Source organism: Frieseomelitta varia, unplaced genomic scaffold (genome assembly GCF_011392965.1).
Source record: "Frieseomelitta varia isolate USP_RPSP 00005682 unplaced genomic scaffold, Fvar_1.2 scaffold_1013, whole genome shotgun sequence".
NCBI classification, from domain to species: Eukaryota; Metazoa; Arthropoda; class Insecta; order Hymenoptera; family Apidae; genus Frieseomelitta; species Frieseomelitta varia.
In genome coordinates, this window is record NW_025108655.1 from 127,748 (window position 1) to 152,405 (window position 24,658).

The following is a 24,658-nucleotide window of genomic DNA, read 5'->3' on the forward strand; positions in this document are numbered from 1 at the left end:
GTAATTGATTTTGATATTTATAATCGTAAGTGCATAATCATATTTATTTAATAGGATCCATGAGTTCTTGTTGTAATAGTAATAGTTTCATATAGTATCTTATATATATATATTTTTTTATGTAATATTGGTACAGAATAACTATTTTTTATGTTAGAAATTGTATACCGTTTGAAGATAATTACTTAACGCGGTTTCAATTCATTACTATTATCTATATAGAGCAATCAAGACTATAGTCATAAAAGTCCAAGTTTTCATGCAAATGAAACTGATAAATTGTAAGAAAAATGAAGCATAACGATAATAATTATATCGCGCGAAAACTATTAATAAAACTTGTCACGTATCAGAATAATTGAAGTGTAAGAAATAGGGAAAAAAACTTGTAACATAATAAAGAACGCAAGTTTTTTTTATAGTAAATAAATAAAGTTGTTATAAACCTATAAAATTTCTATGAAAAATTGATCATTTTGAAATAACAATAAATCAATTAGAAGGTCTTTTTACTCAATATTGACAAAACAAACAGAAACTAGAGGCAGAAAAAAGTCGAAAGAAAGATAAAGCAAATAGATGAATGAAAAATAATTATGTATAAAATAATCATTTTTCAGATAACAAGTACTTGTAGAAATCACATTTAAGAGATTTGCGTACACCGAGTATAAACGGTCGCAGATTCTTTCGTGTAAAACCAGCAAACTGACTAGCAACTGCAGCTGTTCCGAATTTATCCAGACCTAAAAACGCCCCTCGTTATTCTATGTCGGCTCTAACAAGCACGCAACGAAACATTAAAATGTAAAAACCACGAGAAACGTAACCGTAATTCGTGAAATGGTATTCACCGCGGCAATCAAACCACCCCAATTTGTAAAGCTTTCACAAGAAGAACAAATATAAACCTCCCCTTTGTTTCTCATCCAAATTTCTAATATACGTTTGCTGTAACAAAACTCATTAGACTGTATTTCTGCGAGAATTATTTCGGAATATTAAGCATCATTCAACTATGGAAAAGGCAGTTAATTACAAAAACGTTTGTAGTAGCTTATTTATGTTTACAAACAGCTGTGACTAAACTCAGTGTGAATATATTAGTTTATTAAAAATCAGCGTAAACATTTAATTTGCAATATTTTTCAAACAGTTTATATTACAAAAATTTTACTGTGAGAATAAGAAAAAAAATTTCATGGATTTGCTTAATATTTTTTTTATATGTCTTCGATTTAAATTGTACATAAAAAAATATTTAACTTTTTGACATTATGATAAATTACTGCTTAGTTCTACTGCATTCTTTCGGCTATTTTCGGCATGATTGTGTTTTTCACATTTCAACACAAGTTAATTTAAGAAAGAGATAGAAATAAAATTTCAGTAAGAAATAGAATTATAATTAAAATTTTCACTATTTGCGCCACATTGAAGATTCCGTGTCTTCTCCGGAAGATTGCATGTTATTGTTAATTTAATAAAAAATGTGACGACGACGACGAATGAAGATACATCGCAATACCATCTAACACAAATATAAAATAGATTATTCTACTTATGCTGGCAACTGATTGCGGACCATAACGAGTGACCAAACCGTATACAATAATTCGTCGCTTTCTTTTTTCAACTCGTCGGTATGAGATCACTGGATAGAAATTATCGAAAACTAATAAATTTATTATTTATTTTTCCTGGGTTATATTTTAATATACTTGAAACTGAGGACAAATTCTCGGCGTGCGTGGCACGTCATTCTAGAGGCTATTAGCAAGAGGTTAAATATACTTGCCACATTAGGCGGTTCTCCCCTATTTGCACAATTTTTTGTACTTGATTATTATCCGTAAAACACACCTGCCAAAGTTTCACCGTTAAACTCCCTCAACATTCTATATTTCCAGCCGCATTACCCAGTTACTCATTGCCACTTCGGATCCCTCAACGACGTTCCTTGCACATGCTGTTGCAGCTCGTGCTTTGACGAATTTCGAGTAGAAAGAGGTAGGAAGAAGAGTGAATGGAGGTCAGAAGAGAGATCGGGACGTGTTATACTTTTTCAGCGATGGCAAGACTCACCGCAGTCTTCGGGTCGGCCGGGCCGCCTTTTCGTGAGAGACAGCCCGTACACAAGCCGGAAAATCGGATTACGTGCAAACGCCAGCACCGGGTTAAACCCCTCACCGGAGGTTGAACCGGGGTGCATCGCCCGGTGAATCGACGCCGCTTCAAAGTAACGTCTATAACTAATTACGAGCCGTTATCTATAGGTCGCCTAAAAGACGCTGATTAAACATAGATTCGCCGCTCGTTTCACCAAGACGATTCGATTAGACCAGCCGGCCTCTGCATCTCGTTTTTTCTTTTCTTTTCTTTTCTTTCCTTTTTTTTTTTCGAGCTGCACGAAAGGACTTACCCGCAATCTAAGGGCGAGAATATCTTTCAAAAGGTGCCGGCGTTTAAAGGAAAAGGCGTGACACGCGAGGAAAAGGTGTTGAGGCTCGCCTAAAAACCCGGCGAGAACATTTACGTGAATGGAAAGCGGTTTCGTTTTCTCTTTTAGTCGAACAATGGACGCAGAGGTTAATCCTGTTAAGTTATTGATACGGTTAATCCTATTAACTGCTGATACGATGAACTGGATTAGAGGATTATTGTAGACAAGTAACTAGAATAATTAATGAAAATCTGTGGAAAATAACGCTGATGCTCTTAAATTTGGAACGTCTGATGCATATCTCGATGAAATGGTTGATATTTCGGTTATTTTTTTATTTGGTTATTTTATTTTCAAATAATTATTTAATTATTTAATTATTCAAATAATTATTTAATTATTTAATTTTATTTGGTTATTTCATTTTTAAATAATTATTTATTTATTTAATTTCATTTGGTTATTTCATTTTCAAATAATTATTTAATTATTTAATTTTATTTGGTTATTTCATTTTTAAATAATTATTTATTTATTTAATTTCATTTGGTTATTTCATTTTCAAATAATTATTTAATTATTTAATTTTATTTGGTTATTTCATTTTTAAATAATTATTTATTTATTTAATTTCATTTGGTTATTTCATTTTCAAATAATTATTTAATTATTTAATTTTATTTGGTTATTTCATTTTTAAATAATTATTTATTTATTTAATTTCATTTGGTTATTTCATTTTCAAATAATTATTTAATTATTTAATTTTATTTGGTTATTTCATTTTCAAAGTTAGAGTAAAGAAACGTTTCTCTAATTATTTACCATCTTTTGCCTATATTTACCAATCTAATAATAAGAAAAAATAAGACATCTTTCAAACAAGCCGATGAGACGCGCGATTCGTTGATATTTATCACTGTTTCTATTCTTGAAAACACTAACGAATAATTTATATCTCAAAATTTATATGAAACACATATTTAAATCACTATCAGATCAAACTATTGAACAGAGATTCGAGTTTTTCAACTATTTTTTACTCACCTTCGATCATTACTGTTATACTAACACGTTATTGTATTTTCATTTATTAACAATTAAATTTTAATTCCTCGTGTCAGAATGTCATCTCCTCTTATTTCATACCGTTAGTCACCGGTGTTTATCATATTCATTACTATATTAATTAGCTATATTAATTAATATTATCTAACCATTATTTTCATCAACGTCCACTAACCACATGTAATCGTCCGTGACACGTACGATCAGAGGTTAAAATTAGATTGAAGAATTTAAAAATATTTAATTACATTTCTGACTGTTGTTTATATACATTGTTATTCTACGGATGACGTATTAAACAGATACACACACTTTCAAAATTTATTGATGATTGTTATGCTCGGTTGACCATAACAATGATATCTCTGCAATTTGCTAAAATTAATTATAATATTTCTGAGGTTATCAATTTATTTATCTTAAAATGAAATAATCTTGTTCATTTACGATTGTATAAATTAGGTAGTTTCCGAATAAAAATGTAGATATTCAAAAAACTTGTGACTTTGATAATCTAGTGAAATATTGGATTATCTCTACAAGATAACGAAATAGATGAAATATCACGGCAAAAGGATTTCTTTTGTCAAAGAGAAAAAGGCATTTTAAAACGTCTTAAAAAAAAAAATTTTCGCTTAAGCATGTATTAATAATACCTTATTACTGTTCGATAACCGAACTCGATAATATAAGCACTAATAACTTAGAGTTAAATATTTTACCTGTAAATGAATGTCCGAAGATCTGCTTGATCGTTCGATGCTTTGGTGCGTCGTGTTATCTGGCATAATCTGAAAAACAACGTAGAAAATTAATCGTAAGCAACGTGACGTCGATTTTAAGAAAATATATTCAGTATTTTTGGTTATAGTAAAATTACAAGTTTGTAATTTCGTGATGAGAGAAGTACACGTGTACACAAATTTTATTTAAAAATATAAATTTATTTATTATGATTATTAAATTTAAAATATAAATAAATAAAATTTTATAATAAAATTAAAATTACAGTAGTAATTTAAAATTAATAAAATTATTTATAATTAAAGTAATGAAAATGAAATTATTAAAAAATAATAAGTATAAATATAATTTGTACCTTTTGTATCAGGATTAATTAATTAATTTTAATAATTTAATTATCTCGAAAATAAATGATCTAAATATATATGAATATATTATTATTTTTGTTGATATAAAAAAAATAAATATATATTTAGAAATTAAATGTTTTTCGTATTTATTAATATCTAGTTTTTTTTAAAAATAAATTTAATTTATATATAAAAATAAATTTTCTAAAATGTAATCTCCGAAAATATTACAAAATAATACTTGATACAACAAATTATCAGATTGACTGGCGACAGCATTGCCAAACGAATATGTACATACAATCACGCTATCGAAGTTGCTGGTAATATGTCAAAATCGAATAATATTCGTTAAATAAAATAAGGTAAATATCTACGATACGACTGACAAATATCAACATCCATTCCATCGATATAACAACAATTGAACAATTGTCCTGCAACACGTGTAGAGCGTAAATATGGCCCGACCAGGTGAATTAATAACGTTGCAATAAATACAGGAGTAAAGAAGTCGGTAAATACGCTCGTATTAATGACTACGATTTTCGTTTTTTACGAGAAACGTGATGAATTTGAGTGAAAGATAATGCACGATGTATTCAAACTAAAGATACAAATTCCCGACAGAGGATGTTTCGTATTTGTTACAGGGAAATCGAATAAAATATTCAGGCCTTCTAAATGATATTTGACTGCAGGCAATTTCCCCAAACAATATTTAGAGAGGGAGATAGTATCCTCCACCCTTCTGCGCACATCCGGCCAAGTGATGTTTAACTGTTGACTGCTGACTCTACACTGACTACTGGCTGTTTGTTTGTCCTACTTATGTACTCCAACTTGTTTACGTTTTGACATTCCGTCTGGTTTATAGGATTTCAGGAAATTGCAAACTTTGGACTACTTTTTTCTTTTGCTCCTCTTTTCTTTGAACATATACAGTCACTCGTGAAAACGTTCGAACAATAAATTCTTAACGTTTGGAAAATTATCGATATAGAAATTGTTATGATTTCGTAAGAAGAAATCGTGCAACGATCAAGTTTGAGCTTATTTTCAATGTATCATTTATTTTGTTCTAAGATATTTATACAATGTGCATCGGAGTTGGAAAGTGAAAGTTTTCTTTATCATGTTTATATATAACATTAATTATTTTAATTGGAAGATTATCTATTAGAGGAATTAATAATTTTATTTTCATATTTTATCTGTTCGATTCATTTGTCAAAGATGAAATACACACATAAATTTAAATTTAATTACGTTTTCATTTGTATCATAATTATTTTGTTTTTTATTCAGGTTAAAATATAATTGTTCTTAGAATTTTTAAAAATTTGAAAACTTTGAACTTGAATTATTCTGCTACATTAATAAAATTATTTTATTATCTAAATCATTACATGTTTTCAAAATTATTATTTTTGTAAAATCATCAAAAGGAATAAATAATATTTCAAATAAACAACGACCTCCTTGACGTGTGATTATTCTCGTCATTTTATTGAACCTACGTAAAAAAATTCGAAAAATCGCATTCATTTTCGCCTAATGTTCAAAGTTCAATAAATTAACGAGAAAAAAGATCACGACAATTTGTGGCATTTTTGAGAAAAAAAGTTTTCCTATCAGCTACGTATTGCAACATCTTGGAATAAAATGAACCATATATATTTTGAAAATAAAGGCTTCGAGCTTTAAAATCAACCCCATATTGATTCTTGTGCGATTTCTTTTTACGAAATTATTCGACAATTTTTCGAACACCGGAAATTTTGTATTCAAACATTTTCATGGCTGTATGTATGTTTTATGTATTCAATTACGTTTAAAATGTAACGCAAAAGATGATGAATAGCCTTTTCCCCTTTTTCGATGAAATTTATTCAGTTTCTCGTTTTGCTTCCCATTTTAAAGAAAGTAAGCGCCGTTCTTCGCTTTTCAGAGAAATTAATATATTTCATTTGTTCCTTTCTCTCACGTAATAATAGTCTAGTTCTCGTACTTTGAGATACAGTATAAAAGATATCTCGTTTCTTTCTTGCCTAATTACAAAACGTAACGTCGGTGTTCTTGCGCGATATACAGAATAATTGTGCAGAAATGAAGCAACGACGGTTATTGCCGATTATCGTGCATCGTTGGTTGTTAATTTATTTACACGTTTAACCATCGATTACAGAAGCGATCAAATTTAGTTTGCACGAACATAGTGATCCAATATGGTTATGTGGATACATATTGATACCTGACGTATGTATAGATACATTGTAAAACAATTCGGAAACACAAAAACATTGATCGAAAAACACGAATTGAAAGTGCAAGTGAATAAATTTCTCTATCATGATAAATAATATTCCAATCTTATCGATTAAAGTTCCTTGCTTTTTAAGCTTCTTTAAATGTGTCCCTAAGATTTGGATCAAAATTTATAAATTTACCAAGCGAAATCGAAACTTTTAACGTACGTGTTCGAGCAAATTAGATTATGCACCTACACTTCCATTATTTAATTATTACTTATATTTAAATAAAATTTGAAATCTTTCCGACAATTTTTCAATTTTAGACTAGGTATGTTTTTAAACATGGACATAACAATATAAAACAGTATTTATAAGTTTCGAGTCGAAATCGAATGAAAGCTAATTTTGGTCAAATGGATTTTAATAATTTTTAATAAAATCAAAGCTGTGAATACCATGGTCAATGATTTGCCATTTCAATTATCTAAAAATTCAAAAGACTCCATACAGATGTGTATGTATACATAACGATGGATGAGACAAAATATAAAATTGTAACTTTTTTACATTACCTCAATAAACAATTACCTATTGATATGAGATATTATGTTATATATATATTACACTTATTATTAATATTATACATTATTATAATTATTATTATATATAATATATTATATAGCCTATTCGTTGCTCTTTTTAATTATCATTCGTCTTCCATTTCTTTCATTCGCAATTCAATGTGACTATACGCAACAAGACAAAAAGACAAAAATCACAGAGCCTACGCTGAGAAGCAGCGACGACGACAGCGGTGGCGCGCGCATTTTCAAACAAAGATCAAACGTCTACTTTCGCCGTTGGCGTGGCTTCATTATCACAAGTTTAATTGCATCGTGGTCGTTCGCCGCGAAAAGTGACAATAAGTCGAGCGTTCTCGAACTGTTGGCCAGCGGGATGCACGAATGGTGCGGCGCCGTAATTCCGTGCTCGCCTGAAGTGTTTATTCGCGAACGGCTTCGAGGGTTCCTATGCAGAAAACACGAACACGCCGATGCATCGACGATTCACTTGGCAAAGCGACTGTAAACGAGAGCGCAGCTTTCAAACTGAAACCGGCTTCGCTGCTCTACTATACGTTAATCGGTTTTCATGCAACAACATTCGTACGTATGAGTACGACTTCGCGGTTGGCCCCACCCCGACGACGCAATTGATAAAATATCCGGGAACACTGTTGAAGCTATACCGTGAGTATGAATATTTACTGTTTCCGGGTATGAAACTACTGTTTCCGCGAGTATGAAAATTTCGAACGCTTGAGTTATTAACCCCCGTTAATGGTAATTTCAACCCTCATTTTTCCAAACTTAACACTTTCGTCATCGCTAATGTAAAAGCACGTCATTTTAAATTCAGTTCACCACTGACGTAAAAGTGCATCATTTTCTCGACTGCTCCAGAATCATTATATTCAGCGGTTTCGTGTGTATTGCTTCTTTTAGAATGGATTGTCGGGCAAGTTCGTGTCGTATTTAATGATTTTGTGTATATTGTTTCTCTCAGAATGTTAGACAAGAGAAAACAGTTAATTGTATTTTTATAAATATGTATTTTATATTATGTTATATTATATTATATTTGTATTGTATTATATATAAAAATACATTATTTATTTATGTTAGACAAGAGAAAACAGTTAATTTTATTTTTATATTATATTTGTATTTTTATACTATATATAAAAATACATATTTTTTATACATAACATTATTATATTATATTGTATATGTATTATATATAAAAATACATTATATATTTATGTTAGACAAGAGAAAACAGTTAATTGTATTTTTATATTACATTTGTATCTTTATATTATAGCATGTTACCAAAAAAGAAAAAAAAAATAGTTGAAGCTAGGTGTCACGAGTGAATTTTTCTCATGCCGAAGTAGAGAGCAATGCACATGTAGTAACAATCAAAAACATTCATTGTCAAAAGTGTGACAGTCGTGTTTGTATATATATAAAAATCTACGTATATACATGTAACATGCACGAAATATACCCAACTGCGTGTGTGTAAACTATTATTTGCACGAGCACCGGACGGATTGCTGTAAGCACGTCCGTGTCCGTTTTTCTACAAGTTGTCTTTGGAATTATTGTAGCACAATCTAGCAGGGGGTAACTACATATAAAAATAAAACAAAAAGAAAGAATAAAATTTTTCCACATCGTCTTTGAGAAAATCTAACTACAAAACTTTTGAATAAAATTATAATTGACTATTTGGAAGCATTTAGAAGCATTTGTTCATCTCTCAGTAGTTTAATAACATGTACAGTGATTCACTAAAGTATTCGAACATTTATTATAGAAAAACTCATAGGTATATAAATATGTATTTATTATATATGTTATTTTGAAATTTTGAAATTTTACTAATGTTATATTGAAAAATAATCATTGTAACTATATAAAATTTGAAACCAATCTGAAAACGTATACATTTATCATAAACAGATAGGTTCGATAAAAAAAATTAATGTACAATTTCTTTCAAAAATAAACAATGTCTTAAATTTGAACAAAATATGAAGAATTTCTCTAAGTTTCTCTTTAAGTTTTATTTAAATTCTCTTACGATCTTTTAGAGAAATATTATAAATCGAAATAGAAAAATTCGATCCTAACAATCAAATAAATAATAAGTATTAAGGACTCCCATTAATGAGGCAATTATTGTGATTATTTAAATATTTTTATGATTTCGGCGAACTACTCGTATATACACAGTTGTATTAAATATCTCACAGTTTCTATACATATTTTTAAATTTTCATCGAACTTGACCAACATAATCACGACAATAAAATAAAATCTCATTATAATATCAATGAAATTTCGAAATATTTATATAACATGCATAAAATGTTTCTACTCAGTGTTCGAACTGAGAAGAAAATGAGGAAATGAGCCAAACAGTACCACAGTTAAATTAAAAGGCCAGTTCCAGTAAAAATCGCTCACCGTTGTCGGAATAGCGTACGTCAATCGAGATGCTAGGAGAAGACGGTAGCAGAATTGATGACCAGTCAACGTCTACAAAAAGGATTCGTCAATCGTATGCGCAAAAACTGTGCTCTCAAGAGATGCAAATTTCAACGTCAAGTTCTAGTCAGGTCTCAACACTAAAAGAATGACTGATAGTCGGTAGTAACGTAGAAAGAAGGCAGTTTTCACTATTTTCTTTTGCGAAAGAATTTCGAGAAGAATTGAACGTCTTGGTGGATTGGATAAATCCAGATTTTCAAAATTAAGACGAAACTGGATTATGTACAGTGTCGAAACAATGCCTAATATTTCTTGATACGTTCCTTTTTTGAATTTTGTAATTGTCTCGTCTTTTTCGCAGAATTTCTTTCTTTCTTATCAGAAATATCTATTTCAATTTGGCTCGATATTTTTTACTTAGGTACAACTTTCCGGCATTAAAAGGATAAAACTATACAATTTGCACTAATAATTTACATTTAACAAAACATTAGCGAGACAATGAAATGATCTGAGAAACATATCTAGTTCTGTACTTGTTTCTATCAAAATGTTGGGAATTAATCGAAAATTTGCAGGACTAAATTTTTATTAAACATAGAAAATGTAAACAACTAAAGAAAAATGAGAGATGTAATTCATAAGCTTTGTCGTCAACGATTCCTTTTCCAGTATCTGCTTCCCGAATAATTTCTGGTTCTTGAAATATCTTTCTTTACAGTACGACTGATCTGTACTTGTTCATTAATTGTAACTTACAATTACATTACTGAGTCTCAGTTCATTTGAGGATTTTAAAGGAATATATCCGACAGTGAACCATTTCAGAGACCCGCAAATTTTCGATGAGTGAATCTACTAAAGTTTAGAAAACTAATTCACAGTTTTAAAAATCACATTGTTGTAACAATAGGACACAAGTCGTTGTACGTATTACGCATTGAAGTTATCTGATTGGCAACGTATGAAACAACATACACAACAAAACTTCGACGAGTACAATTTTACAAGTTTAGCGGATTTCATATCGAGATCTTCAATTGCAACTGCAATTTCTTCGTTCCATATTTTTTTCAAAAGTCAGACGAGAAATTTTTGATTCGCGTCGTTCGGGAGGAACGAAATTTTTGTCACGAGTTCGCTGCGTCGGAAATCGTTTGTTTCGATTGTTCCGCGTTAAGCGCGGACGAAAAATCGCGAAACAGAGTAAAGAAAAAAGGTAGCCGTGGTGAGGCAATTCAGCGCCTGGAATCACAAAACGGGCATCCGTGTAATCTGGAAGTAAGTGAGAAAGAGAGGCACAGGCAGTCAGACAGAAAGGAAAAAAAAAAAGAAGAAAGTTCAATTTGGCGTGCACCTCGAGACTTGGCGAGGAACCACCAGCACAATCATTCGGGCCAGTCTTAAAAATGTGAAACAGCCAAGGTGCGTGAAACTGTCAAGTCGAACTCGATTGAAAATCCCTCGTGAATTTGTTGAGACGTCTGCTGTTTTCTTTTAGGCAAATGCACGGTGAAGCAAGAGAGAAAGAGAGAGAGAGAGAGAGAGAGAGAGGGCGGAACGAGGGAGAAGGAAATAAAAAGGAACAAAAAGATTTAAAAAAAAAGAAAAGTGCAGAGGAAAACGGAACCGGGAAGCGTGTCGACAGATATTGAAAGTATTAGCATGTTAAGAAGTTTTAAAGGGAGATCACGGAATCACGAGCGCCGAGGATAATGAAAATCTCTTCCTCTTTCTGCCTTTTTCAATTTGTTCAAATTGATGCTTAAACTCGCTCCTCCGGTGTCGTCCGTACGAATTGAAGTGGGAAATCGGATTACAGAGATGGACGAACCGGAACGAAACTTGACGTCGCTGTGATCGCGGATGTACATAATTTGCTCAAGTCCGTGCAACATGTGTAAGGAGGGCGTGTAATTTAACCCGTAATCGGGTCGTCTCTTGACCGGAGGCATCTATAATCGCGGAATCAATAGTTAATTACATCGAATCGACGTCAATTGGATTAGTTTTGCCTTGCATGTGCGACATAAATTAAAATTAGAAAATCTCTATGTAAAGAAATTACAAGTTATCATACGTATGTGTAATAGTTTAGCTTCTCTAAAATCTATCAGTTTTCTGTTCTTTTAAGAATCACTATATCATTAATCTACGTTTGAAAAGGAACGTAAGAAGAAAGGAAGCGTATTATATTATTTATGAAAGTTATTCTGCGTTTAGATACATTATATTAACAACAAGAAATTAAAAGTTAATACATCATTATAATAGAATAGAAAAAGGAATATTATGCCTCTACAAATTGTTATATTTCTTTTTTATAAGAATGTATTAAAGTAAGATTGATGGCTTTATGCTGTGATATATCGATAGATGAGAAAAATAAGATTTTTGTTTTCCGTTCCTTAGAGAAATTTGAAGTTTCAAGAATAGTATACTTTTTTAAATTCCATTTTCTGTTTCCTTAAAGGTGATGCCTTAAATGGAAGAACCTTACTCCACATTTTCGCAAATAGTGCCTTCTGTCAATTATTTATTTACTCTTGTTTAATCTGGGATCAGCCGAGTTCAAGCATGTTTAATAAATTTTCAGGTTCAGAAAAAAATTTCATTCATTCTTATCAACTTAATTTTCATCCTCTTGCTGACTATTTTGGAAACACTCTGTATAAAAGCAACGAAATCTAGGTAAAAAGCACAGAAAGTAATTTCGTTTAATTAGCACTACGTGACATCACGGTAGAATTACATTTCATAGAAAAAACGATTACCACGTGGTAAGCTAACTAAATTATGCAAAATGTTCAACAAAACTGTACAAATGCTTTAGTAACTGTTATAAATGCTTTTGGAAGTCTTTGAAAAATGTTGGTATAGATTTGTCTGTAGAACAACATAAACAACATATGTTATCACGTATATGGGAAAAGTGAATATTTAATTTCATTTATAATTTCTATAACACAGGTGTAACTTTACAGAAATTCAAATGAAATTAAAAATTAAATTAAGAATTAATTAATAAAGAATTATATCGTAGAAATTTAAAACAGTATATAAAGAATTTCATTTTTGCACGTTTGGTCAAATGTATGCATGAATTAAGTTAATAAATCTAAGAAAGTTTTTTAAAAAAATTCAGCAAATGGAAGGTAAAGAAGAAACACACAAAACAATGCGTGATTATAAAATGACCAGACTGTGAATATTTATACATTCGTAAAAAACAATTGAAAATTGTAAAAATATAATACAACATATTTATATCTAATAAAATTACTGATCATAATTTTCAATCAACTTCAGTAAAATTAAATACAATTATACAGGCAACCGTGAATTAAACAAATGATTACGTAAAACGACGTGAGATCGCAAAGACATCCGCAGTCTGTAAATGAGAATGAAATTTAACCATTTGCGCTGGCAACTAATTGCGGACCGTAACGAGTGACCGAACCGTATACAATGATTCGTCGCTTTCTTTTTTAACTCGTCGGTATGACAGTATCACTGGATAGAAATGATCGAAAACTAATGAATTTATTATTTGTTTTTCCTGGGCTATATTTTACACGTACTTAAAACTGAGAGAGTATTGCAATTTTAGAACAAAAGATTCTCGTCGTGCGTGGCACGTCATTCCAGCACAAGAGGTTAAACAAACTGAGCATGTTCGAACGGACCAAACTATTCAGGTGTTGGAAAAAAGCATCGGACATTTTCATCTGTATAAACATCGAACGAGCAACACCATGAAGTACCAGTCGCGTAACGACTGACCTTGTAGCTAAAGCCTTGTGAAATGGAAACGACGGTGGTATCAAAACCACGAGCGCTTCGAGCGATGGCGTTGGCGACATAAACTTTTCCAATTATTATGGCGAGCCAGAGCTCTGACGAAAAATATCACCTGGTTTTTTAGGCGAGGGTATTCACCGCGCTACGCAAACCTATATCTCCTCGCTTTTTCTCTTTTTTTAAATGTCGGTTGCGTAAAGACAGTCGAAATGGTACGTAGCACGGGGAAAGGGAGAAGATGAGAACAAGACGAAAGAAAGGGGAGGAAAAAGTGGCAAGGGAAAACAGGGCACACAGAGAAATTGTGCAGGTTTTCATGCACGCATCTGGGCGTAGCTTAAATTTTATTACAAACAGGCCCCGGCCCCTCGCGATTTACATAAACGAATTTCCTTTTGCAACACACAACATCGCTACTCGTCTACTTCGTTACGCACTCGTCCGAAGAAAAGAAGATCAACTACGTTTCGGAGTTTCGAGATGGGATCGGCTACTTATATTGCAAACAGGTTGAATTTTGAAGCTTCGAATATTCTCGCAATGTTTTCCTTTTTTTTTTTTTTTTTTTTACGTTCAACTTAAAACCCGAACGTAGAGGTTGAAAGAGGTTTGAACATTTATAATAGGTAATTATGGAATTTTATCCGCATTTGGAGTTTGATGCTAAAAGTACTGTTTTGATAATAATGTTAGAAGAGACTTAATAAATATTGAAATAAAATTCGTGCGCGTATAAACTTATTAATTTTGCCAAAAGTCAATAAATGGAGAGCTGTTACACAGAAAAATTTTAAACTCTTTTGTTTTATTAATTACAATTGAAATATTTTTCGGCAGCACGTTTTACACAATAATTCACCATAATTCAACAAAAAGAAAAAGGAAAACGATATCTACATTTTCTGTATAAATTTAAAACAGTAAGGGTTTTACTAACAACTTTACAATTTCACTACTGTCACCAAGATTTATTTTATTAATCTGTTATTGAAGATATACATTTGATCTGTCGGGCGTATATTAATTTTTACTCAATTTCTGTAAAATATATGTTACGAGGAAAGCGGATTTTATATGATTTAATTATTTATGTTATCGATCATATCAATGATATTTATCTTATTTTAATCAATCCAAAACATGTATAGAAAAAGAAATTATTTTGATCGTTTTAAAACACCTGTAAGAAAAGGGAAACCATCAGTGACTGTCGAAATCAACATATCAATAGTTTGCATCCTCGCTTGGATTCAAGTGCCAAACGTCTTTCGTTTTTATACAGAAACATTCCTATTACGTATTAACTATCTTCCAGAAAAAAAAAAAAAAAATAACAAAAGACAGAATATCTAAGAAATCGAACCATCGCTTACAAATCAATTCGCGGACTTTACAGTTGTTTCTTTTCCAGTTTGAAATCAGCTTGCGCAATCCTAATATTTTATAAACATAAAGCAGAAAAACCATCAGCTTTCACCGGCAGTAACCGGGCTCCGTAAAGCGAAATTCTCGTATTGGATTTAACTTGGATTCGCGAGCACGTAGTGAAATCGATCTCATTCCTACTCATTACCCCCGGAACATCGTTATCACCAACGAGCTCTTAAATAGCGTCGTCAACGACCACGATAAAGGTGAACACGGAGGAAAAACCGTTGAAAATACCGGGATAGAGGCAGGAGAGGAGAATAAGATCGAATATTGTCCCCGCTGTCGATTAATGGCTTCCATTCGAGGCGCGGGATTCGATTATTCCGCGACGTCCGCTGTCAAGCAGAAAATCGGATTACAGCCTGCTGACGGACGGGTCGGGGTTTAGAAGAGTGGGACAACTAATTACGGCTAATTACTCGCCTTATCCCGGCAAAATACGCCCATTATCCGTTGTCGAAGTGTTGATCGAGCTCGTCGGGCTCGACGTTCAAGTTTCGAACCGGGGAAAACCGGGCGACTGAGCGCAACGGTTGAGAAACATGCGCGGCACGGTTTCGAGTTTGTGAGCGATAAGCAATCTCGCGAGAAACGGCCAGAGACATATTTCTTCTTTGACGCACGAACAGCCCACGATTGAAGGGAATCGGGCGAAAAAATCAAATTTTCAAGCGACCGAAGCGATCCGATCCGATCCGGTAAGCGTTGAAGAATTCCAAACGGTCGTCTTGGTATAAATTTTGTCTGGCTGCAGGAAGCAATCTGCATGTTTCGCGTTTTGAAATATGCTACAAATGAATCAACTACAGGTGGCTAGCGAAAGTGTTCGCGCATTGACCGCAGGAGAGGTTTTTTACGTACGGTGCCCGAGAAATTTTCTGGTTGAAAATGAGATTCAAATGTTATATGGCAAAAATATGTGGCACGAATGCTTCATTAAAGAATTATGAAAAAGAATACCTATATCAAGTCGTGATTTTGTAGTTTAATTTTTAATTGTATTTAACCACTTGCGCTGGCAACTGACTGCGGACCATAACGAGTGACCGAACCGTATACAATAATTCGTCGCATTCTTTTTCTTTTGAACTAGTCGGTATGATATCACTGGATAAAAATTATTGAGAAGTGATAAATTTATTATTTGTTTTGCCTACTTTGTTTTACTTAAGTATATACTTAAAATTGAGAAAGTATTGCAATTTTAGAACAAGAGATTATCGACGTGCGTGGCACGTCATTCCAGCGCAAGAGGTTAATATTTGAGCATTGGTTTGTTGCTATTCTTTGATTAAAGATTATTTTATTATATTTTGCATTCAGAATTTTTTTTAATGAATTCTGAATTTTATTTTATTTTTTTTTTAAGTCAACATGGACCTATTCTTTTTTATGATAATGCAAGATTCTATATTTTTCAAATTATAACTTTCAGAGTTAGATTAAAAAATTCTTGCTCATCTCCTCTATTCCTGAGATGTGGCTCCAATAGAAGTTTCGAATAATTTTTGCGTCTGAAACTGTTTAGAGACAGAGCGTTCGAAGAGTTTATCGCTCTTAAAAACTAAGATTTTTTTCGAAAAAAAGTATTTTTTAATTAGACTCAAAAGTCAAAACTGTCAACAATTTTCAAAAATATATTTTTGTATATTTTATCCGACATTTTTAACTAATGAATATATAAACATGATCGATATGACTAAATTTCAACGATCAGTCGAGAAGAACCAATCTCCTGGACCTCACATTTTCAGATTTCTATTTATGGAAATATTTTCATTATTTTTAAATGCAAAAATTTACAATACAGAGGTACAGAATTTATATGAAATGAATTGATTATAAGAATCAAAACTGCGCGTGACAAGTTGATATGAAATTCGGTCCACGATAAATTCAATAGTACTTCGATATCAATTGATAAATGGAGATGACACTTCAAAATCCATAATACATAAATATGTATTTTTGTCATAACTTTTTGACTAAGTATTTATGAGCTTCTTGCCACGTAACATTTTTTTTTACTTATCTGAATGAACTAAACACCGTTATGTATCTTGTACATTTTGAAATTTGAAAAAAAATTTGAAATTTTGAAGATATATATATAAGATAATAAAACAAGATATTTATTGCGTTTAAATATACTTATGATAAGTATTAAGAATATTATATGGGATTTATTGGCACTTTGTTCAATCTATTAAGAATTAACATTGCGTAAATGCAACGTTTTACTTGTAATTTTTTTTTCAATCATTTTCGAACCTAAGAATTCGTTCAATATTTTCCAGCTATTTCTACAAATGGATAAAATTGAAAGAAATTAAAATATTTTTGATAATATAATTTGAATGTATAATAATAATGTTATTATACATTATTAATGTATAATAATATTAATGTAAAATGTGCATACATTCCCAGAATCATTAAATATTTCACAGTGTAAATGAAATGTCGAAATATTTTATATAACGCGCATTATATATTCATAAAAAGTTTCTAGAACTGTTTGAATATTTTGAGCAATCATGCATAACATCTATCATGTCAATATGTTATACCAATTGATGTTTTAGAAAAGAAATATTTCTATCTTCACTATTAACCGTTTTCTACTGTTAAGGAAAAAGAAATTATACGAATTATCTTTTTATTTGCCAAAAGTGTTCATCATACAAAATAAGATATAAAATTTTATTTTAATTATTTAATTTATTTCAATCACTAAATTTATTAGCAATTTATATATGTAGTGATGCACGCAGACCAATAAATCTCAAATTACAATACCTCTTTAATTAATACGATACATTTGTAATTTTGAAATAAACGGGATAAAAAATATGTCACTTAAAAAAAAAAAATCAACAAATCGAAAAAAAAATTGCAAATTGACGAAATTATCTCCACACGTTCAACATTTATTATATGATAATGGCACACAGGTCGGTAAATCTCAAACTGCGATAACTTTTTAATTAATAACTTTGAAATGTACGTGTTTCACGGATGGAACGAAAAGTTCCGTTGATTAGCACGGTATTACGAAGTCTTGTCAAAAGAAAAAGTTCAATTTATACTTTTGTAAATGCACCCCGAAATGCAACAAAACACCGAACGCGGACGTTCCGGTTAATCCCGCCGTATAGACGTTTGTCTTCATATTTTAACCGTTTCGAAGGGGCGCGACAAGCACAGTTTGTCCCATTTTTGCACGGTATACTCCGTAGTAACAAGTTTTATTCATTTTCGAAGTTTTTAACAAATGCATCGTATTTATCCAGTGAGATATGCAACGCGATGAGAGCGACAACGTCCCTCCAACCCTATCAACCTCCCTCCTCGCCCGCTGATGAATGGCCATTCCGCTATTGCACGCCGGATAGCGACATTTCGAGGCACAGTGTCGTTAATCCACCGGCAAAAGTCACCGGTATTTTTGAATGTAAGCCCTTCCGTCGCCATTGCGAGGAGCGTGTTTTTATTTTCTCGACAAAAACGTTTTAGCGACATCCGACCGGTAATGCATCCCGACACGTTCCTCCATTGTTACCAAGCCTGAGCCGTTCCATCGAGCCGAAACGAGTTCTAACGATTGTGCGCCCACCACCACCCTCTCGCAAATCCCTACGTGTCGGCCGACGAGTTAATCTTGTGGAATTTGAAGAAACGGAGATCAACGTTTCAATTCTGACCTACTTGCTATCCATTGGTCTGCATATTGGCGAATGTCGGCGTGCGCCTGATCGACCCGCATTTTCCCGTTCTGCTTTTCCGCGAGCGGTTTCCACGTCGCTGTATTATTATCAAGAGACGGGGCATTATCCCACCTCGGGGGACGAGAAAAGCACAGAGAGGGGAAGAAGAGGAGAATTTTTAATCAATAAAAAAGCGGAGAGAGAAAAGAGAGAGAGAGAGAGAGAGAGAGAGACGCGGCGTTTGTCCCGCGCGACAACGAAATGTTTGAATTTTATTGCCTCCGATTCAGATTAATATCGATAATGAAAAAGCACTCTATTAATCATGGGAAATTGTTTGAACTTCACGGTTTTTCACTGAGCGAAAGTAAACTCGAACGAATAATATTTGACGATATCCTGTCTAGTTATAAGCAACGTACAGAGGAGATGCACTAGTTTTTATCTTTGCCGCCTTTGTGCTCGATATTGAACGACACGCTCGATAAAATGTCGGGTGGAAATTAAATATCTTTCCGACCTGGTTTTATTCAAAATCGGCGAGGCCTTTCATCGAGATGGTAATTTTAATTTCGACCCGCGAAATCACGTATCGTTCCGTTTCTTTCCTCGATACTCCGCCACGCGTAAATGTATTCTCCGGGTTTCGTATTCACAGTACGTTATATTCGATATCACTAGATTTAATAATCCTTTTCATACGAAAAAAAGAAAATAGCTTTCAATAATAAAATTTTCAATGTTTAATTTTCGTAGAGAAACAGATAACATCGAGATAGCATCTTTTGTTTTTTAAATTTTTTGCACTGTTCGTTAGGAAAGATTCTTATTATCAGTATTTGGAGTCAATAGTTTTTTTTTTATCGTTTCATTACGCATTACTATTTTAATTATTATTTTCAGTAGTAATAATTCTTGTAAACAAAATGTAAAAAATAATGATCCAACGACTGTTACTTTTATGACAATTTAAATTAAGCTAAATGAGCGACGTGTGTGAGTTTTATTTTTATAAAATGATTCGTACCTTCATACATACGCGAAGACAAAAACAAGTCGTGATATAAAATAATACAGAAACGTTGAACATGCAATTCGTTTCATAAATTAATTACAGATATCTCATTATAAGTTTCTTTTTTTAAATATGTATTTTCATTTTAAATATAAACGCTATAAATTTTAAATTACACTGATATAACATATTACTAATATTTGTTTACTAACATAGAATATTACTAAATATAAAATAAAATAAAAATAAAAAATTATAAAAAATTAAAATTAATAAAATTTATTATAACAGTAAAATATCACTAAATATAAAATACTAAATTAAATACTAAATTATAAATAGTGTATGAAATATTAAATATAATATATAATTCGACACAATGATAATATAATATACTATCAAATTTAATATATAGATATGTATTAAAATTGAATATAACACATTTAAACGTAGTTTACTATACAAAGCCAATATATTACAAACCACTGTTTTCTAATTCCCTTGATCAATACACCAAATGCGAATAAACATTTCGGAATTACGTACACTCGAGGGAAAAGCTTCGAGAACTATCAGCTGATTTCGTAACAATTGAATTGCTATTAGGATACATACGTCAATACCGTTGCTGGAAAATTAATTCATCACACACTGAAAACTGTACGAGTTAATCTTAACACAAAGCCTAAAACACACCAACACAAAACCACTACAATTTACACGCTTCGTATATAACGGAATCGTAATTCTCTCTCGTTTGAGCCTGACAGCTGCACGATTCGAATCATTATTTCCTCCGATATGTACGTTTCTCCCCCGATCAATGGACACATCGTCGAAACGAAACCGCGGGAACTTAATTACGATTTTATTATCTCCTTTCAACTTCGTTACACGATGCACGAGACACGCGGAGAAATAGATACAACGGGAGAAAGGAAGGGGGCGACCGACAGAAGTTTATTACGAATTTGATTTAAGGTAGCTGTAAAGCTCGTCGATTAAACAAATATTCGTTCCTTTCGTGTCATCGGACCGTCGATGCAGCCGGCCAACCTCCGCGCGACCTTTCACCCACCCCTTTTCAGGGCATTGATTTCAATTCGCGTCTCTGACGAGACCTGAGAGAAACCTGTGGTCTCTGAATCTCACTGAAATCCGCCATCGTGAAGGTAATAACAAATATTTACCCACGATACGTGTACTACGTATATACCGCGATCAAGTTGCAGCAAATTTATTTTTGTTTTCCCAACGACGATTCCTTCGCACATTTTAATCGCACAAAGTTCGATCTCATTCTCATTTTGGATCAGTTATTTTAACGTTGGAAGCTTGAGAATTTCATTGTTCAACCATAACACGTTTACAATATTATTAAGTCAAAAATATAATGTGCCATTTGAAAGAAACGAAGGTGACCTTGACGATTATCGAAAAAAAGAAAATATTTAAAAATATTTTTTGTTGCACTGTATAACCAATCGGTAACTGATCAACTTTTGTTTACAATATTCTTTTGTCAGATTATCGCAAGTACTTAAAAAAATCGTGTTACGTGGGACACCCTGTATGTTGCAGAGTATACTTTATAATAAAATAAATAAATTAAATTAAATTGAATTAAATTAACGTAAGTTTCTGTTAATTTCTCAACAATTAGAAAAAGATAGAAAATCTTATATGTACAGAAAAATTCGATTAATACTCGAATGTGTTTTACATACAGTGACAGTTTCGAGAAGAAAAGTATCTTCCATCCACCCGTTACGTGATATAAAAATATTTTAGAGTGAAATGAATAATATATTTCGACAGTATACCATTGTACGGCTTCGTTTCACAAAATTACGTACCCGAATAATCAAATGTCAGAAAATTAATTCGGATTTCACTGTATGTATAATATTTCCAAAAACATTTTCAAACTATGAAAAGCCGTTCAGTGTCGAAATAGTAAGACAGAAAAAGAGCAAGAATATCCAACATGAATGCATCCGGAATTCTAGAGTGAATCCTTTGATACCTTTGCATAGAGGAAAAGAGAAGCTTCCCAAGTAGAATAATGCTGCAAAAATTTTGCCTCTCGACCCGTTTTCCCTCTACGTTTGATATGATGTTTCAGTTAAAAGAATTTGAGAAAAAGAGGTCGATCGAGATCTGCCCGTCGCAGAAGCGGCTTAAAATAATCTATTCCTTTCCCCTTCCTTCGTGAAACGCCTTACACGTCCTCTAATAAAAGTTTTATTCCGATCCTCGTATGTATCGCGGTATTGCGAAAGTTTTATTTCTATCCGTACCGACGCTCGTCTTTGGTTTAAACGTCTTCGCGTAGAATTTGATAGAGGGATCCCGTGATCCTTGTTTAAATGGAAATCAGTTGTTGCAAATTTTATAAAGTGGGATGGGTTGCTTCCCAATGAGAACGATCCCTTCGCGAATAACAAGGCCGTTGAATGAGTAATTTTGCCCTTCTAAAGTTCCAGAGATTCGCCTTTTAATATTCATCTTTTTATACTTTCTTAGATTTCCGTGTCCTTCGGAATGTCAAGTTGCACCTTCGATGAATTTCTTTGAGTTCTAAGCTCTCTGAAGAATACTAAAAATACTAACAGTCGGAATATCAAGTTTCCTGAGGAATATTAAATATTAAAGTTATTTTCTGTGATAAGTTTAATTAATTTCGAATGAATTTAGATAGTTTAAAATGCTTTTTAACTTTAGAGAATTAAGCCATCTACGAGTGAAAGTGATGACGATTAAAAATACAAATGTAATCGCGCATCTTCGAATTCTGAGTTTCTTGAAGAATATTTAGTTCTATCGTATATTAAGTTCAGTTATTTTTAGTATTAATCACTTTCAAATTGATTTAAATAATTCTTAAATGCTTTTTAACCCTAGGCAATCAAACTATAAGCAAAATTATAAGCATTCGTGAAAATGATGATAATTAAGAACATATAATTGTGTACCTTCAAGTTTTGAATTTCTCGAAAAATATTTAGTTAAGAGTTACCAAGATTACTTTCAAATGAATTTAAATAGTTTCAAACGTTTCTTAACACTTTATAACAATAATAATTATCTATGACTATAAAATTGCAATCGGGCATTTGTAAAAATGACAATTAAGAACATAAGTATTGTGCTATTTAATTAATTTAATAATGATAATTAAATTAACAACAGCACATTTATGTGTCTTATAAAAAAGTTAAAATTTTTTACATTGGCATTGGCATTCACAGATGTTATAATTAAATAATAATTCTTTGAAATAAATAGAATAATATTAATAAATCAAAATATAAAATAAAATAACAAAATGAATAATATATTATTCTTGAACAATGTAGAACAACGTAAAAAAGGGAAACAAGTATCACTTTAAGTTTTTTTCTTATTGTAACTTAATGTTTCAATAAATTTAACGTTAATTGAGTTATATGATACTAGGAAAAACAATTACTTCAATACCACTGAAATTTCTGGATAATTCATTAGAAATCAATCTACTAAAGCCGTAAAACACTATAATTTTGTAAATATCACATATTAATGGAATGTATATTCTTTAATATTTAAATTTTATTTGCGAAAAAAATAAATGTAATACGTTGACGATAAAGTCGGTCACGAAGTTCGTAGTCACATAATTTCGTGTGACAGATGTTAAGTTGTTAATATTCATTTAATTTCTCACGAGAAAGATCATGTTAAGAAAAAGTGAAAACTAATTTAAGTTTATGGAAGCTTTCGGTTTGGATTACTTGAAGACTAATTTCTGTGGTTGCATAAAACTAGTACTGGGTAAGAGATACGTATTTACTTAAAACGTAAATCCACTCCTAAAGAGAAAATGTTTCAACCGTAATTTAACTAAATTGATGTAATATCATCGAAATATACTCTCTGCCACTGATTATTTAATTTATTGAGTGTGAGTAATTCAAAAATTATTGATTTGAATAGATCAAACGAACGTTCTGTGTTGTAAATTAATTTTGTAATTTATCACAATGTGCACTACTTTCTTGCAATAATTTTATAGTGTAATTTCGAAATAAAGCCTTCGCTATATTTTTATTGTACTTGTTAATATTATAATTAAATTTTAATATTACTATTAATACTATTTTTACTATGAAAAGTATTTCGAAGTATTTTATCACAAAGGAGCATCGATTTTAAACAATCTTATGGAAATTTTTGACAGACTGTTCAAATTGTTTACATATCATAGTAATGTTCATAGTGAGCACAACTGTTCATACATATATTAACTTCTATTAAAAATTAAATGTTAACGAACAAATTCTAATGCAATATACTATACATATAAATCTCTGATTTTATGTTTAATATGGTACAATATGCATCACATTTTACTTTTGTAAAACATAATATAAACTTATAACCAATAGGCTTGTACAAGAAGCGTTATTCACGTGCAAAAACTATTACAATTATCATTATATGAATTCTATGAAGTAATCATACGTTTTTATATTTATTTACATTAATAATTGGACAAAAAAAAAAAATGATCTACATATATATATATATATAGGTAATACTTCCTAGAAAGTGTTAATAATGCTGTGCTAATACACCAAATTTATTAATTAATTTATCAGAACATGTGTCTATTCTCTGATTCTTTGTTCTTTTTTAAACACACGTGTCACTTCTGCAGGTCAATTGAATACACATTTGAATCGTATTTGAAATAGGACAATTCAAATCAACTATATCAATTATCAATTGTTCAGTAAAAAA

The 24,658-nt window shown here is 31.5% G+C and overlaps 1 protein-coding gene across 2 annotated transcripts in view; it reads right to left on the reverse strand.

Annotated features, from left to right (window-relative positions):
* The window catches only part of LOC122535662 (leucine-rich repeat-containing protein 4C-like), a 215,174-nt gene that overhangs the window by 70,901 nt on the left and 119,615 nt on the right, over window positions 1-24,658 (reverse strand). For both annotated transcript variants that reach the window (XM_043667431.1, XM_043667516.1), the window contains exon 2: window positions 4,234-4,302. In XM_043667431.1, coding sequence (XP_043523366.1) covers window positions 4,234-4,302 — 69 coding nt within the window. The remainder of the gene's footprint in view (window positions 1-4,233; window positions 4,303-24,658) is intronic.